Source organism: Vespula vulgaris, chromosome 3, assembly GCF_905475345.1.
Source record: "Vespula vulgaris chromosome 3, iyVesVulg1.1, whole genome shotgun sequence".
In the NCBI taxonomy this organism is placed as follows: domain Eukaryota; kingdom Metazoa; phylum Arthropoda; class Insecta; order Hymenoptera; family Vespidae; genus Vespula; species Vespula vulgaris.
The window spans coordinates 11,806,189-11,825,163 of NC_066588.1; the positions used below are offsets into that span (position 1 = coordinate 11,806,189).

General features: G+C 33.2%; 2 protein-coding genes across 12 annotated transcripts in view; one reads left to right on the top strand and one right to left on the bottom strand.

The window, feature by feature from the left end:
• LOC127062385 (teneurin-m) overlaps positions 1-18,975 on the bottom strand; it is a 682,969-nt gene that overhangs the window by 523,329 nt on the left and 140,665 nt on the right. The window contains exon 1 of one of the 10 annotated variants that reach the window (XM_050990453.1): positions 17,850-17,864. The exons of the other annotated variants lie outside the window; for them this stretch is intronic. The gene's annotated coding sequence lies outside the window, so the exon portion shown is untranslated. Of the gene's footprint in view, positions 1-17,849; positions 17,865-18,975 lie in introns of those variants that run through there. 10 annotated transcript variants of the gene reach the window in all.
• Positions 126-4,271, top strand: LOC127062388 (sialin-like). Of its 2 annotated transcripts, none has more exons than XM_050990478.1 (6): positions 126-136; positions 933-1,215; positions 1,703-2,288; positions 2,391-2,523; positions 2,697-2,938; positions 3,458-4,271. In XM_050990478.1, coding segments are annotated over exons 1-6 (1,413 nt in total). In that variant the 5' UTR covers positions 126-135; the 3' UTR covers positions 3,626-4,271. The 2 variants fall into 2 exon arrangements, with proteins under 2 accessions (XP_050846435.1, XP_050846434.1); XM_050990477.1 differs by lacking the exon at positions 126-136 and adding an exon at positions 207-682.

The following is an 18,975-nucleotide window of genomic DNA, read 5'->3' on the forward strand; positions in this document are numbered from 1 at the left end:
TTCGTATGAACAATTTTTTCTTTCTTTATTTTTCGGCGACTGTTTACGGTGTAATCAAAATAATCAAGGGACCGTCGAATAAATTGTAAATATATTATTCGATGAACCGAATCCATTTATCGTGACGTATAAACAAGTGGTTCTTTCCTTTCTTTGAAGGTTCCCACGCTGGGAATTAATTATAAACGTGCGCGCGTGCGCTCTCTTTGACACTCACAATATCGACTGCCACAGAACGAGACCGAAAGTGTACTCTATCACATCGTGACCATCTTTGTTTGCCTCTCTTTCGCTCTCTTCCTCCCGTCCTCACTCTCTCTCACTCTTTTTTTCCTCTCTCTCTCTCTCTCTCTTTCTCTTTTTCTCTCTCTTTCTGTTGCTCTCTTTCATCTGCAAAGCCATCTAATCTCGCGATGATAATATGAAGATACAAGGACGAGCATCAATTACGAGATACATGGAGAAGAAACTAAACATTTGTCTCTTCATGCAGTTATAGTTCGATAGTCATATCACGCTCGATTTCTTATTGCAAAGAAGTGTGATCATTAATTTCGATCTGTCGAAGATAGAGATTGAAACAAGACTCGCGAGTATCGATATGGTTTGCCGTCTTTCAAGATAATCGAAACAACTACGAAAGATTTTTGAAAGATACATTGAGAAGACATCGTATAAACAAGTAAGCTTCGTTGTTAATTTAGTAATTTGATATTTATTAATCGTGCATGGGAATTATAAAATTATTTTTACGAGGGAATATGTCGGTAGAGGAAAGATAGGGGAAGTAAATGGATATTCGACGTTTTTTAACCTTCAATTTATTATATTAAGTTGAGTGATAGTTTTTCTTATTATTAAATGATACTTATCTTATTTTGCATATTATTATAGCATACATATATATATCTGTTAAATATTTTTGTTGATAGTGTTTAAAAAAGTTCGATACCTTTTCGCAATAATGCTTTGCATTGCGAACATGATCATCTACGGTCTCAAGGTCAATATGGCAATAGCTATAGTTGGTATGGTGAAACTTGAAAAATCCGTAGCGTCAGACGAGTGTCCTGAATTTGGAGATTTATCTGTAAAGCAAATTACGGATATGGAAGGACCATTTCATTGGTCGACCACTCAGCAAGGACTTGTCATTAGTATATATTTCGCAGGATATCTCATTGGAATGTTTCCTTCAGGATACTTCGCCGATCGGTGAGTTATTATAACAAATCAATTTTTACTCTTCTTAATTAATCGGATCTTAATTGAGCTTGGAATATTATTTAAAAAAATATGTGATTTATTTTTTTTCCTCCTTATGAAAAAAGGAAAAAGGAAAAGAAACAAATCATTTCTTGGAATTCATTATACAGCTTATTAACCAGTCATGAGATCTACGAGAAAAGAATCTTTAACTTCAGTAATAGACCTTCCTTGTGCTACGAGAAACACGAAGTATTTTTATAGATTACGTATCATACAAATAAACGATATTTAAAGTTTCCTAACGAATAATTTATTAGTTATAGTCAATGCAAATATTTATTTACACGATAACCAATTAATAGCTTGAAAATGTGTCCTTCGACAGAAGTAATCATTATATTAGAAGATGTAGTATAAATAAATCATAATGATGATAACGATAATAAAAATCGATACAAACTTTTACGTTTTAATATTTCTTTTCGTTTTATAGATTTAACACGAAGCTAGTGTTATTGATATGTGTGTTAGCCAACTCAATTCTAACGATCATCGTGCCAATTTGTGCAAGCATTTTGTCACTTCTACTCTTCGTGAGATTTTTTATGGGTATTATGAGTGCTGCTAATCTTCCAATAGTGAACGTTCTGTTGGGAAAATGGGTTGTTTACGAGGAAAAGAGTATGTGGGTTGGAATAATCTACGCTGGAACATCTCTAGGAACTGTCATATCGATTCTGACATCTGGCTTAATCTTGAAAGATTTAGGATGGGAAGCTGTGTTTTATATTCATGGCGTACTCCCATTACTGTGGTGTATAGTTTTCTATTGTTTTTTCGAGGATTCTCCGGAAAATCAAAAATTCATAACCGAAGAAGAGAGAACACTATTAATCACTACGTATGGTCATCGAACACCACAATCATCAAAAATGAAGATCCCTTGGAAAGCAATCTTTACTTCTGTACCATTCTGGGCACTTATCTGGACCAATACTCTGGGAAACTTTTGTTGGTATTTCTTACTCACTCAAATGCCACTTTACATGAACAAAATACTTCGATATGATATTCAATCCGTGAGTATCGTTTAAGATCGGATTTAATTATGTTACATATTAGATTTATTATCGTTAGAATCAATCGATCGATCGATCGATCCTCTTTCTTTTCCTTTCCAGAATGCGATGATCACTTGTTCTCCATATTTAATGAACGCCATAATTAATCCGCTCATTGGTAAAGCATTAGATGCAGGTAGAAATAAAGGTATCTGGTCGCAAACGACGGCAAGAAAAATTGCTGTTTTCATAAGTGAGTATCGTCCTTCAAATCTTTTAATTATTTCTTTTACTTATTTACGTATTCGATTTAATTCGATTTGTAAAAATAATGATGGGAAATGAAGAAAGAAAAATTCTTTATAGATAAATATCTATTAAATCAGGGATAAACGATGAATGATACTGATTAAATCTGTTGTACAGGTGCTGTTCCACCTGGTATCTTTCTCATAATAATTATGTATAGTGGATGTCGTCGTATAATTGCGACGGTTTTATTAGTTCTAAGTATCGTTGTTTGTGGAGCTATTTTCGTTGGTCATCTTTGTAATCAAAACGATTTGGCACCGAATTACGCTGGTATTCTTATGGGAATAACGAATACACCTGGAACAATTTCAGCGTTCATCTTACCAGCCTTGGTGGGCGCTTTAATGGAAGAAGGAGTGAGTATAGAAATGCTTTAAAAGTCATTAGATACTTCACGAATAGCAAACATCGAAAAGGCCGAACTAACTCCGCCTTCGATCTTTCTTTTCTTCGATCGTATCTCTTCTTAAAAAGAAAAAGAGAAAAAGGGAAAGAGAGAGAGAGAGAGATTAAAATTTTACATTTTCTCGTTCAACGCTTTTCATAATATTTCTTAACACGTTTAAAAAATTATATAAACGTAGTAACTATTAATTATTAATATCACTTATCGTGATCGTCGAAAATTTGGAACAATTTTCATTTCTGTTTATGCGAAGAGAAATATATTTATCTTTGTGAGGATTTGAATTGTAAATTTATATATAATTTTAATTTTCATTACAATTAAGTTACAGTTAATATATCAATTTTATTTATATGTAATGATAATTAGTAAATTATAATGATATTATTTGATTATCATTTTTAATGATATACATGTATGACTTTTTTGTCTTTTTCTTTAATACTCTTTTCTAATTTGTTTCATGTAGCATACGTTTGCACGCTGGAGAATCGTTTTTTGGATAACCGTCATTGCTCAGTTTCTTGCCTTCTTAATATTTGTTACCTTTGGTTCCGCAAAAATTCAACCATGGAATTATCCAGAATCAGGAGACACGAATTTGGAACAGATGGGAGAACGCCGGGAAAGAACTTAAACGAATTTTGTATTTACGTCTGTTACTTATGAAAATCATTGCGAGAAGGGTCGATAGAATGAGATAGAATATTTACAAAAAATTCGACGGTGATCTTAAAAAGTATACGTGCATATGTTTTAATATGTTTATTTACACAAAAGGAACGATGATTCTATTTTTCTTCTTTTTTCTTTTATGTAAAAACATATAACCGCAATTTTGCGATTTTAATATATGATCCAATCGATAGATCTTTTTAATATATATTTTTAATAAAAATTGTTAACATATCGACCTTTCGATGATATTTTCTAGATAAGATATTCCATTGAAAACATTCTCTTGTTATTAATTTTATTACAATATTGCTGCTTGTCGTTTGAAACAATATTTCATACCACTGTACGTCGATCTATGTAATGTTACAATTTTTTTATAAATATGAAATCGTTTTATTCAGATATATTTTAACGTGTTTGTTTTATTACGTAAAAAGAAACGATGAAAAAGAAGAAAAAGAAAAACAAAATAAACAGGAAGACAGAAGACATAGAGGACAAATTAGACGTCGACGAGTGTAGACGAGTGTAGACACATTCCAAAATCTGCTAGGAGTGTTACCGAAAGATGCGAAAGAATGATATGGCGAGTATTTCGAAAAAGAGTAAAAGGGAAAGAGAGAGAGAGAGAGAGAGAGAGAGAGACCACCCATAATGACGAAAGACGGTGGCAATTAGGTTGCACCACCTACAAAAATCTCTTTTATTCCAATTAGATCGTGCCATAACCCAACCGACTCTGAGTGACGCCTCGTGTTCATGGAAAATACTTGTCGGGATAAAGTGGAAAGGAGACAAGGAGAAGGTTGGCCCTTTTCTCGAAAGAAGAACCACGTCTCACGACGTGTGGAATATTTATGGAGGCTGAAATATTACGTTTGTAATCTATTTCCAGCATATAGACGGCCTCGTCGACACGACTAACGTGGCAGCGTCGAGTCATTTCCTCTTTCCTTTATATATTACCTAGCTCTCTTATTCTTCACGAGTCACGAATTTTCGAAGGCTCTTAACATTTGGAAATTAACAATTTTTTAACACGGACACTCTCTCGGAAAGGAAAAAGGAAATGAAAAAAACATAAATTTGATGTCTTTTTTTCTTTCATGTTACCGCAAAAGATCTATAAATTTTGTTCATCCATTATGGATTTCTTTATAAATCTTTTTTATTTACATTGCCATAATCAATCGTCTTGAATATGATCAAGTAAGTTTAGTATTTTTATCTCATATACTTAATTAAAGATTTTTCTTACAAATTCATTCATTTATAATTAATATTTCTCGACGAAATCGTCCAAGTCGGAATACAATTATATCGTTATAAATAAAAAAAAAAGGAGAAAATTATTATATCGTTGCAGAAGAGAGAATTATATACTGTTGTTGAATAAATAACTATGTTAAAGTAGAATTTAATAAATCTCACATAATCTTAAGAAAATTGTATTCATTTTTCTCGTTTTAGTTCGATTTAATTACGAAAGAATTAGTTTAGAAATGATTAGAAAATTATAATCGTGTGAATCTGATTATAGAACTAAAATTATTTCCGAAGAAACTCGTGCTTCTTATATCGATCAATTTAATCCAATTTAATCCGATTTAATCGATGAAAAAGATTTAATACGATTTAATCATTCAGAAGAAAAGTGAAACAAAAAAATCATGCCTTCGAAAGGAAGAACTGGAATAATAAATAAAGACAATGAGAGAAGAGAATTTTCCTAAGTTAAAATTATGATACTGGTCTTTTTACTAGGTGGTCCTAGGGATAGACGAATTCTGTAGGGGCTTCCTCATCGTGTTCACTAATTCATGAGATGAATAACTTAAGGATAAACGTTCTCAGCGTATGAATAATGCTTATTCGGCTCCTTAACCCGATCATATATAGCAGGTGACCCTTTCTGGTTCTGCGGGCTTTTAGCTCGTCGATATACACGTGGGAATGCACCTGCCGTCGTCGTTCTGGAGTATACTCGAAAATTATTTTAATTACAACTGCCTCAACGGGTAGAACGTTAATGACCGTATTCAAAGGTTCATATCATTATAATTCTACGCTTAGGAATTTTATCCGTAGTTACTTAACATGTAACCAACGTTATTTCTTTTAACAAATAATATCAAATAGAATCAAAATAAGAAAAATATTATTGACCTGAGAAAGAGAAAGAGAAAAAGAAAGAAAGGGAGAGAGAGAGAGAGAGGAAAAAAAAAGAGAAATGATAGAAAAAGTGCAAAAAAAGTATAGGCTCAGAGAGACGTTAAAAAAGTGAAGTAATTAATCACGCGCTAATTACGATCCTCGAGAGTAGAGCGAGAAGGTTAGGAGACGTAGGGTAAAAGGGCAACTCGTTTGCTTAGAATCCACGTGGACGGCGGACGAGGTGCGGGTCGCGCAACGAGACGGTTAATCAATCCTGGAGCTCGTTACAGTCAGGAGGGGCTGCGTTTCGCTACTTGAAGTGGCGTTAACGCATCCGAGAGAGGCACTAAAATGTCAGAAATTGTTAATCTACTTGAGGACTCACGCACGTGGAATCGTAGGAGTACGTTTATGTCGGCTGATCAGAAGTATGTGTGCATGTACAGTTAGTCGGGTATGTGTTTGTTCTATACATTGTACGCTTTTCCAAGGAATAAACCCTTACTGTAGCTCCTTCTACATCCTTCCTTCCTTCCTTCCTTCCTTCCTTCCTTCCTTCCTTCCTTCTTCGTTCATTCTCGAGAAGAGAGGAGAGAGAGAGAGAGAGAGAGAGAGAGAGGGCTTCACCGACGAGCAACGCCAGCAGACCGCACCGTTATTACTAGCGATAAATCGCCACGTTTAATAAGAGCTCGCGCGTACGACGTACTCTAGACGGAGGTTAGAGACGACGAAAGTATGTTGAACCCGAGTAGGAAAGGTCGAGTGCACTCTATTCAAAACTATGTCCACGCAGCGGCTGCCTTTCATTCGTTCGTTCTTTCCTTTCTTTCTTTCATTCTTTCTTTCTTTCTTTCTTTCCTTCCTTCTCTTTTTCTTGTTTTCTTTCTTTTTTTTCCTCTAAGTATTACATCGCTTCTATATTCCTTTTTCAACGAGTCTAACCGAGATATTTTCGATTCTCTGAAGGAATCCAAACTATTCCGAAAATGCTACGAAAGAATCAACAAATATTTCTCTCGTTTCTTCCTTTTTTATTCTTTTTTATCTATCGACTCACTCGAATCGTATTATTTGTTAATAATTTTCTCTGTTTTTTTTTTTTATTGCTTTTTAATTTTATTTGTAACGATGTAATTGTATCCCGGCTTGGACGATCTCGAGAAATGTTAATTGTAGATGAATGAATTTGTAAGAATAATCTTTAAGTATATGAAATGAAAATACTAAACTTGCTTCATTATATTCAAGACGATTGACTATGGCAATGAGAATAAAAAAGATTTATAAAGAAACACTCCGCGAAACGGAATCTTTGAAAGAAAGGTTACTAAATAATGAAATTGATCGAATTATGTGATTCGTCTTACACAAAATAATACATGCAATTTTCCTATTACATCTTTACTTTGTACCGTGTTAAATGAAATTTGCAATTCGAATTAAACGACGATCTACAGAGACTTCATATATTTAATTAATCTTTAAACTACATTATACCAAAATATTTCCTACTGTTTGTATCATAATAAAGAGACTATTATCTCTACTTACGTAAATTCGCAATTAACGTAGGAGAGTAATTTTATTTAACGAAATCGATCGTTCTTTTAATAGTTCCTTAAATAGAAACTAGGTTATTGGTATCAAAGAAGCAAAAAAAAAAAGAGAGAGAGAGAGAGAAAGAAGAAGAGAAAGGAAAGAAAAAGAACGTGTCGGATGATTCTGTTTCCGTGTAGCATCATCGACGATGTAGAGTCAGAAAGCGCAGCTGTTAAGAGTCACTCGAGGACGACCCTTAAAACCTTTTCCCAAACCACAAATCCCTTCGAGACAGCGCTATTAAGGTCTCGATGTGTCACGTGCTCTCACTTGAATCTACCGTGCACGTGCATCCATGGAAAACGATGAGAGTGAGAGACGTGAGGCGTCATCCACGTTCCTCTTCCTTTCTTCCTCCTCGTGGAACTTCCAATTTAATTGCACTCGTGTGTCGCTTCAATTATTGCCGCGGTAGGTACATAGGCATGACCGGAAAGGCCTTGTCGTTCAAACACTCGCTTCTACAATCATTTACATGTATTCGGACCTTCTCGACCTCGAATAGAATTACTCCAATTGTTTCTTCTTTCGTTTCTCTTTTTTTTTCCTTTTATTTTATTTTTTTTCTTTACTGTTTTATTTCCTTTTTTTTATGCATCACCTTCGTTGAAATTAACGAAACTGTTTCGTGCCTACGAAGGAAGGCCATAACTGTGTAATACTCATTTGTATCTTCGATTATGGTGAGTGACGATGAGTTAAGAGATAATTTTAATGTCTTCAACGTATAGTGTTGAATATTTATTTATTTTCAAAAAATGGATTTTTCTATTTTGAAATTTGAAGATCGTCGAATCGTCTTCGATTTTGTTTATATTATTGGTATCGTTAAGAAAAGTAAAATGTAAAGTGAGGAAATAATAAAAAATTTAAGTTAATATTTTAGTAGCAGTAGAAAGAGGAAGGAAGAGAGAAAAAGACAGAGATGGTTCAATGATAATTGATTTTGTTAAAATTATAAACAGTTTTTGATTTTATTCTTTCATCATTTTTTACTAATTATCAGTTTTCTCTATATTCAGAATATTTTTCTAATATATTTCAACGTAAAGCAATATTTTATTTTATTTTTAATTATATATATTATACTGATTGTTTTATTATTAATACTTATTTTATTACATGAAAAATTGTTGTTCTATTATTCGATATTTGATAATTTTCCAAGGATAATTTAATTTCAACAAAGATAGGAAGATCATTGCAAGGTATATGCATCGAATCGTTATTAGTTTATTATCTTATTATAATGAATATTCGTTCACACTTGCTTTATTAGTATTTATTACAGATCTGATAGAAAATTGTTTCTGACATCTGGTTAATATACAATGCGAATAAATATAATAGATAAAAAGATTTATATAAATATCTATTATTCCTTGAATTTTGTTAAAATGTACAAAGTTAAAATATCGAACGCTTAAAACGTTTAAATAAAAAATTTATTTATTATTATTAACAATTCTACGTAATAATCCGTATAACATATTTATAGGTAATATGGGTGTAGATTAAAATGAAATACTCGGAGATAATCTATGTATAAAACCTATGTGATACTTATGGAAATTAACGACATTATCCAATGTGATATTGGAAAGTAAAATTCGACAGATAATAGGAACATCTAGAGTCTACTGGAAAACAGAATTAATAGTGACAATATTCTCTGGAGTGTAAACGTAAGATTTGCATTTATACTTTTTTTTGCATCTAAATCGACCTTGGATAACTCTTAACCATCAAGTAGTTATAATTTTTTACAGTCAATTATAACATTGAAAATTGAACGAAACAAATGTAAGAAAATAACAAAGAAAAAGAACATAAATTAATAAAATTAATATGATTATCTGTTTATACTTGTGTATTTAAATTCACTAAAAATATTAAATAATATCGATAAATATAATCATCTTTGAGATGAAAATATATGTAACATAGGTCTCCTATATAACATAAAGACATGATATTAAAAATAAAAAAGACATTTTATTTCAGACTTAAATACAAAAGAAAAATATTTTGAATACGTATAAAAGATAAGTGATAAGTTAAAACCTGTAAAAAGAAAAACAAACTTTTGTGTCAAATAATATTTCAATTTTTTGATACTTAATTACATAATGCGCGCTGCAAACAATTTTTTTAAAATGAAATCTAAAATAGGTTTTTCAACGATATCGTAAAGAAAAACAATTTTATTTTTCTCATCGACACTGATGATATCAAAATAATTCTATTCGATGATCTTCAAATATCAAAGTGAAAAGATCGATTAGAAAAAGAAATGGTTTTTTATAGACAAGAAATATTATAAAATATCACTTGATTGATTATCTTCCAAATTTAGATAAAAATTTCAGAATACGTCATGAGGTTTCCTTGTTAGAAAAATGTCGTGCTAGGTTTTACACATTTATTATACAAATAGTATTGTTTTAACGCATTATTAACGAATAGATGCATGACATATAAACGCAATGAATAACATTGTACGAAATCGAAAGAGAGGTAGTTAATAAAGGTTGGTTCAAACACGTTCAGTAATTTAGTCGAGTGGTGAGCAATTTAGTAACGCACCGTGTGCGAACAGTAAAATTTAGTGGAATAGTTTAGTAAAACGATTTAGTCGAGTAGATCCATTTCTCTAGATTTTCCTAGTCGAGTAGAATTCCCTCACTACTCACTGGGTGTCGCATTTCGTTTAGAGGGGGTACGATTACGACTTCTGTCCATCTTCTGTAATTTCGAAAGCTGAACTGTACTAATTCTTAAGTAGTTTAGTTTGCTAAACTTATACTAACTTACTACTCACTATTCAATTAAATTATTGGACGTATCTAAACCAATCTTAAGAAATTGTGAAAGAGTAAAAGGTCAGAATATGAAAAGTTTCAAAATGTGAAAAGGTTAAAGATTGAAAATGTGAAAGTATTGCATTTAAAAGTGTACCATTTTATTTATATTTATATTAACTAGGTCAGATAAAACTATATCACATCCCTGTCTTACATTTATTATATATATATATATATATATATATATATATAATATATATTTCCACGGTGACCTAGTTAATTTAGAACAGGCTGTATCTTCTAAACAGTTAAAAATAGAAAAAATGTTATAAGTCAAAGGTAAATGGTATTAAATGTTACATAATATATAAATAATTTTATGTACTTCTATGTACCACCGGTGCATCAGAAAAATACAACTGCACTTTTTTTTCGTATGAATAACTATATTTTCCACCATATTTTGATTATGCGGTTGATGCGGTTTTTATACTCTACATAAAAGTTTTAACATACCTTAAACCAATATGTTAGGATAACTTATTCGTTAGGAAAATAATAAATATAAGTTTCCATTAAAAAAAAAGTGCAGTTGCATTTTTTTAATGCACCATTGCATGAAAGTACATAAAATTATATTCTGCATTATTTGATAACATTTAACTTTGACTTGTAACATTTTTATCTATTTTCAACCGTTTAAAAAAGGTACAGAGCTGTTCCAGTTACGTACGACATCCTATGTGAATATATATATATATATATATATATATATATATATAGATATATATTATACTGTTTAAATACTTTTAAATCCCTTCAAAAAATAAAAAAAAAAATTTTAAGATTAATCTTTTTTCTCTGAAATATCCTTACAGTTTAATGCGTGGCAAGTGATAAAAATCTATCGTATAATTTTATATTTTCTAACAAGTAACGTTGTTAAATAGATATATATTAATTAAAAACCGATTATGTGTTTGATTCTTAGATATATGTAGATATTCCTATCGTGTACTCTAATGATTAAACGATCGCTCACGTAGAAATTATTCTTTCGAGCTATCCATTTCGATTTCCCAATGTATTCTTCGGTCGCTCGTGCTTGCAGTGCTATTGAGGTCGCGCAGATGGCCGAATGTACATATCGAAATTCCCTTTACTATCTCTCTTGCTCTCTCTCTCTCTCTCTCTTTCTTTTTTCCTCTCTTTATCTCTCTCTTTCTCCCTCTCTCTGTCTCTTCTTCTCTCTTTCTCTCTTTCTTTTTCTCTTTTTCTCTCTTTTTTTGTCTTTCTCTTCCTCTATCTCTTTTTTCTTTTTTCTCTCCTCTCTCTCTCTCTCTCCTTCATTGCCTCTTTCTTTCTTTCTCTCTCTCTCTCTCTCTCTCAGCAATATGAAATTAACGGAAGAAGGATAACGAATACGCAGAAGGTAAGTTGCTTTTATGAGAAAAGGATCGCGCATGCTCCTTGTGAAATTTCCCTAGATTATTTCTTTACCACGATGGTACTATGAGCAAGATATGAGAGCAAAAAAAAGATAAAAGATAAATAAAGAAAGAGAGAGAGAGAGAGAGAGAGGGAAAACATAGTCGTTTAAAAGAGATAAACGTTGAACCGACAGTCGGAAACTGGAATACAGCTTCCGCACATTCCTAGCGACTTTTCTACCATGGAACTCTATACGTCCTACTCTTTCCAACTCTTCCTTCTTTTTTATCTTCTGTTCGAATAAGGTAAAAGCTTGGAAACGAAAGAACGTCCAAGGGTAACAAGAATTCATCCAAGATCGTGAAACTCGATCATCTTCCTTTCGAGTGACCGACAAATGTCCATTTTCGTACGTTTTTTCTCGTCTAGTTAAAGAATCTTGAAAAATTCATTCGCGTTCTTTCCGTCATTGTAATTTCGTGCTGTGAAGTTCTACGAATTTAAATTTAAAATCTGTTTCGAAAAATCAGTCCACGAAGATTCCATCAATATATATATATATATATATACACACACACACATACATTTTTTCCCCTTTTCTTCTTCTTCTTTTTCATTTATTCCTCCCTCCATCTACGATGAAAAATCATTTGGAGTTTAATAAAAAAACGAGTATCACATGATCCATTTCAATAATCAAAGATTAATAGCAAGACACGAGCGAGGGAATATAATGGAAGAGAAGAGAGAACGTCGAATTGAACACTTCATGTATCTCTTTGTCTTTCACACACCCTCGAAAAATCGACGAACCCCTTGGCGCGTAGCAGGCAAACGGCTTTCTAGGAGGGGTTGTCGTTTAATCGACGGTCGTTGCTGCTGCATCGGATTTTGATTAGCCCGGTCGCGTCACGTACGTTCGTTCGTTCGTTCGTTCGTTCATTCGTTCGTTCGTTCGTTCGTTCGTTCGTTCATTCGTTCGTTTGTCGACCGGTTAAAAAAATGCATCTCATATGTTGCCACGCTCAGCCTACGTGTGTAACTAGAATTCCAAAAGCTCGCACACGTATAGACACATACATACGCACACGTGCCTTTAGGTACATGCGTATACAACACGTAGGCGACATAACGAGAGAGCTGGTCTGTCTAGCAATTTTCCAGGCATACGCGCGTGCACATCCATGCGCACTCTCCACCCTCTCCCTCTCCCCCTCTCTCTCTCTCTTTTTCTTTCTTTCTCTTTCTCTTTCTTTTTCTCTTTCTCTTACTCTTTCTGTTTCTCTTTCTCTCTTTCTTTCTCTCTCTTTTTCTCTATCTTTGTCTTTTATCTTCATTCTATCTCTTTCTATCCTGTCTTCAGCCCTCACTACCTTTGATAACTTTTAGTCTCTCTGACGATATTAAACGTGCCTAACCGAACGTATTTATACAACTTTCATAGTTCAGTACGTTGGTACGAAAATATGTAGAATGGTATTTCACGGTAATCGGTTTCTTTCATTTTTCTGATATTTTAAATAAGCGAGTTTCTATTGTTAGGTGTATGCAAAGTTTCTTGTAAGTTTGATCGTGACTATATTGATTTAAATCCTATTGGACACGATATTTTCTTCTTTTTATTATTTTTTCTTTCTTTTTCTTTATATCTACAAATTATTGATAACGCGATATATTCACGCTATATCGTTTTAACGCGAATAACAAAAACTATGTTAAACGAATCGATAAATCCGCGTAAAATTTCCTAACTCTTTTCTCCATCTCCCGATTTTAATTCGATCATTGAAGTTCTTTGAAACGTTTCAAATATTTACATCGATCTTTCGGAACGTTAACGAACGAATATCATACTTATTAAAACAAGAAGAGGAGGGAAACATCGGGAGATAAATTAGAAGAAAGAGGACGAGTTTGTAAAATTTAATCGACTTTCCGTACAGACGTTTCTTTTTCTCGAAGAAAAGCTCGGACTCTCCCGGTCGAAGTTTCAAGCCGACAGCGCAAGTTATTAGGTTCGTTCATTGTTGCGCGTTAGCACTTTATTGTTGTTTTAATTACGTTTGAAAGAAAGAGAAACGCTTGAGTCTCGATGTTTGCACCCCTTTCGACTGTTGCAAGCCTCCACTGCCTATGGCAACACCCTCTATCCCTTCTACCTTCCCCTTCTTTCCTACTTTTACTTTTACTACTACTACTACTACTCTACTACTACTACCACCACCACTACTATTACACTACTACTACTTCTTCTTCTCCTTCTCCTTCTACTTCTTCTCTTTTACCCTCGTCCACCATCACCACCATCGCCAGCAGTCGCATACTACGATCGCACACTCCCATTCGGAAAGCCGTCGACATATTGCGCATGCATAATTTAACGTGTTCAAACAAATAACAAAGTTTTCGCATGTTGATGAGAAACGGCAAACGCGCGCGCGTACTTCGACTGACACAGACCGACTGCCAGTGACATATTTTCGTTTGACACGTGGGAGAGAACGGATGGGTGGGTGGATGGGTGGTTGGTTGGTTGGATACGAGGGAGAAAGGGGTTTGGAGATATTTCGTAGCGGAGTTCGTTCGAGACGTTTCCTTGAAATCGACGACGACGACGACGACGACGTTCGATTCCCATTCAAAAGGAGGACCGATGTGAATTCGATGAATTTATATCCGTGGAACGTTTTCGATATAATATGTACATCGTTCGAAGAAATATTTGGCCGTCCGGTATAAACCTCGTACGAGAATCATCCGCGAAAATTATAACCGTGAAATTTCGAAATTTCGATATTTCCGAAAGTATATAAAAATTTGGTGAATTTCACCCTTGTGAAATCTCGTCTCGTCGTTTAATTGATTTTTCTTTGTCTTCTTTTTTCTTTTTCTCTTCTCTCTCTCTCTCTCTTTTTTTCACATTCTCCATGCGAGTCGCGATAAATAATGAAAGAAAAAGAATTTCTCTCGATTCTCATTGGTCTCGAGCTCGGTTTTACGGATGAAGCAACTACATACATACGTACGTACGTACATACATACATACATACATACATACATAGCTATATATGTACCGATCGACGTTTTACGTTCGGTTGACTAAAGTGTTATTAACTTCCAAAGTAAACTCACTCTTTTCCTTCGCGACATACACTATTACGTTCAGCCTTTCAAAAATGTGTACGTGCATGAGAGGCCTGAGCGTTATATAATGCTTGATGAAAAGCTAAGCTCCTACGGTACGTAGATACGCATATACATGTAGGTACAACGTGGTATTTGCCAGACTCGCTGGCAATTTGCCTTCGCGCACCGTGGTCTCTCGCTTCGAAGTATGAATAATAATGACCGTGGATATGTGAATTACGAGGCGATTATCTACGTCGAGGGTGCGTTGGTTATTGCAACGCGACTCGTACTCGTACTCGTACACCGTGCAACGGTACTTTTCGTCGATCGATTCTTCCTATCTCTCCCTATTTTCTCTCTCTTTTTATCTTTCTCTCTTTCTCTCTCTCTCTCTCTCTCTCTCTCTCTCTTGCTTTTCTTTTATCTTCGTTTCTTTTCTTTGTGAACTCGTTACAACGTCGTACTCGGTCTCTTATCCAACCACCTTTCCTGTCTTTAATTACTTAAATGGCAGCTGCAGATTGATAACCGGCCAAGTGATCTCTTTTTATTTTATCTCTCTCTCTCTCTCTCTCTTTCCGTGTATCTCTTTCTCGTAATCTCATTTCCTTCGGTCCCTTTGAGGATCTCTTCGAATGAATTCCGATTAAATAATTCTTAAATAATTATTTACTTCTCTACGATTTCCCGTAGATAAATCTTTCAATTGACGATCGTTAGTTACAGGACAACTAGAGGAAAATTCTTCAAAGTTTCAAGTAGAAACTTACGTAGATAGTATATAGACGTTGGGAATGGCTTTGATCGAGAAGCTTCACGGAATAAACTTGCTTTCCTAAGTCACCACCTTCTCTTCCTAACCCTTTCTCGCTGTCTCGTAGTGCCAGAATCCTCCGAATGTGGCGCCAGCTGACGGCTTTGTAACTTTCAACCCTTCCACCCTCGACCTGTAATAGCATATAAAACCAACGAGAACGAAGAATATATTTTTCATGATATGATAAATCGATCGTTTTAAATTCCTCGTTTAGAGGTCAAAGTAATATAACGATGCTAGTTCCTAATCGTTTTTTCTTCCGATCGATTTCATAATTATAACCACGTATCGTTTGTATGTTTCTTTCTGTATAGAACTAATAATTAGTATTCTGCTGTTTTGTGTAATTTAATGACTTCCTGCTGTATTCAATAAACAAGCTTTTCGTATCTTGCAAGTAGATTGACGTCCTCATTTTATTAGGTACCGAAAAGACGCCTGATAAATATATGTATATATCTATATATCTATTACATATAACTATATGTATATATATACATATATACGTACATACATATATATATATATATATATACATATACATAGTCCTCATTTTATTAGGTACCGAAAAGATGCCTGATAAATACACACATCTATATAAATATATATATATATATATATATATATATATATATATATATGTATGTATATGAAGAAGTGCCAGAAGCATTTTGTTTAGTAAAATACCGATCGAATATTCAACTCACGGCTTTGACGAATCCATCCAACCACGTCGAGGTATAAAGAAGAAAGACGAGGAAGAAAAAGGAGACCTCGTATATTCGTCTATTCGAGTTTGCCAGGAAGCGATAAAGTTCGTAATATCGAAAGGTCTTGCATAAACAGAGAATAATAATCCTATTTCGTTCTGAACGACTATGACTACGACGACTACGATGAAGATGATGACGTTTTCATATTTTCTTCCTAGTTTTCCAACCCTACGATTTTTCTTTTACTCGCGTCGCGCGTTACTCTCGTCTTATTCATCCCTTTTTTTCTTCTTTCTTTTTCTTTTCTCATCTTTTTTTTTTTTTTTTTTTTTTAAACACACACGTTTGGCCCGTTGATTCGTTAAAAACATTCCGTGTGAGAGAATAATTTATGCGAACTTTTCACGACCCTCCCTCGTGTCTGTCCTTTCGTTGCAGTTTCATCCAGCTGACAAGGACAAAGCAAGAGAGAGATAGAGAGACATTTCGTTCACGGGTGGTTTCATCACTCGCATTTTGTTTATGATTTTATTACACGGCATTCCAGTTAAAATCATATCTCATCGTTCGTAATTCTTCTACCCCAGAAGAGCTCGTCCGTTTCGCGTTAATGCGATAAGCCACATTAAAATATTAATTACGCGTCGTAATAATTAACGACATTATTGGAAAATTTTTGAAAGTGGCGATGGGTGTGGGAGGACACACGTAATTTAGGGAAGAATCCGAAAGAGGACAAGGGATGAAAAATTACACTGTACGCAACGTCGACTCGCACGTGCATCGTGCTGACGTTTAAAACGTTAATTACTTTCGCGCAATAATTCGTCGGGTGCGCGTAGCTTCGTTTTTGGACTACCTTTTTTTTCCCTTTTTTCTGTTTTTTTTTCTTTCGTTTCGTTTTTCTTTTTTGTTTGTTTTTTTTTTTTTTTTCATCGCTACCGAATAGTTTTCTTTGTGCTTTAGCGTAACTTTCGACGAAAAGCCGATTTCCTTTTTTTTTTTCTTCTTCCTCTTTTTTCTTGTTTCTTTTTTTTTAACAAATTCGTTTGCCTGGAAAATCACGAAAATTTTAAAACGAATTCGCGTACAGGTTCACACAGATACTAGTATGAGAATGGTGGGAAAGTAGGGCAAAGTGGAACGAGAACGATGTAGTCAAAGCTGAAATCGGCTATAGTCGGTTCTAAGCTTTACTGTGCGGCTGATATCAAACTTACCGGATACTTTATGCGCTTGGAATAATCATTTCTCAAAAAGTAGCGATTAAACAAATACTTTGGTCGATTATATTAAAAAGAGTATATTAAACGTATGAAGAGAATGAAATTGTTTGGGACTTCGTATCCATAACAATTTTTCTATTATTTTGTTGTTGAATAATTATTAAACTAATTATTATTATCCGTTGTGTTCTAAGTGTAACGAGAAGAAGAAGATATAATATTATGTAATAATAATAATAATAATAATAATAATAATAATAATAACAATAATAATAATGATAATAATGATAATAATAATTCACGTTACCTGTTTGAATTTATAGACGGATAAACATGTTAACGGCGTGTCAACGGAAGGCTGCATCTGCACAAGCAAACTCCATATTATTACAACGTGTATCTCGATAAACGTAAAATCATCGACATTGACAAATATTGTCGATCTTTTTGTCGACGTTTCCCAGCTCGAACCCGATAATACGATCAAGAAAATAACTATTATAAATCGTGCTTTCGTTACCTCGATTTTCAACAAACATTAAATTACACCGTATTTAATTCGATTTTCGCCAATAGCTGAATAAGTTATTAAATCGACTGAAATACGAATTACTGGAAGGAAGTAAACGAATTTTCATTTGAATAAAGATACATTCTATAGGTTGGATCGTTAACACAATATATTGCAACGCAATCTAATATTCAATGTTCTCTGAATAATTATTGAAAAGATAACAGCATATAAAAATATGAAATAAAGTCAAATTTGCAAACACCGAATTTATACTCATTCCATATAAATGTCAAACAAAATAGTTTTAAGAAACTGGATTTATTTTAAGGAAGTATCGTAAAGCTTATCATTAATATAATCAAGACTAAGTATCGAGATAAATAGTATAATAGAAGTGATTGTTAATATAATATTATACCGTTAAAAAAATTGATAACGTATGTCTTAAATAAAAGACGATAAATTATTTTTCCTATTCGTAAGATAATATTTATAATAAATCAAATATAAGAAAAAGGGTATCGCAAATATCAAATTATAAATTAAATAATAAATTATATCAAATGAATTTAATGTGTATAAATTTTAATATAAATTTTAAATGAATTTAATATAAATAAATTTGTAAATAAATTAAATGTAAATAATTTTTTAAATAAAGTTTTAAATAAATTTAATGTCAACAATCCGTGAATAATATGTCATATTTTATTATGACATGTACTGCAATCATAGTGGATACTGTGGTAAGAAATTTATAAATTTGGAAAATTACAATATGCGATGCTATATCTTATCGCACTGTTAAAAAATACATACGTCAGTTGATATGAAAAAATATTATTTCGAACATTTACTAGAATTTATAGAACATTTAATAACAATCAAAACTTAAAAAATATATCAGTTGCACTGAGAT

Coding starts and splice junctions, on each gene's coding strand:
- LOC127062388 (XM_050990478.1), top strand. Junction 2,289..2,390: donor TTCGATATGATATTCAATCC/GTGAGTATCGTT, acceptor TTTCCTTTCCAG/AATGCGATGATCACTTGTTC. Junction 2,524..2,696: donor AAAAATTGCTGTTTTCATAA/GTGAGTATCGTC, acceptor TCTGTTGTACAG/GTGCTGTTCCACCTGGTATC.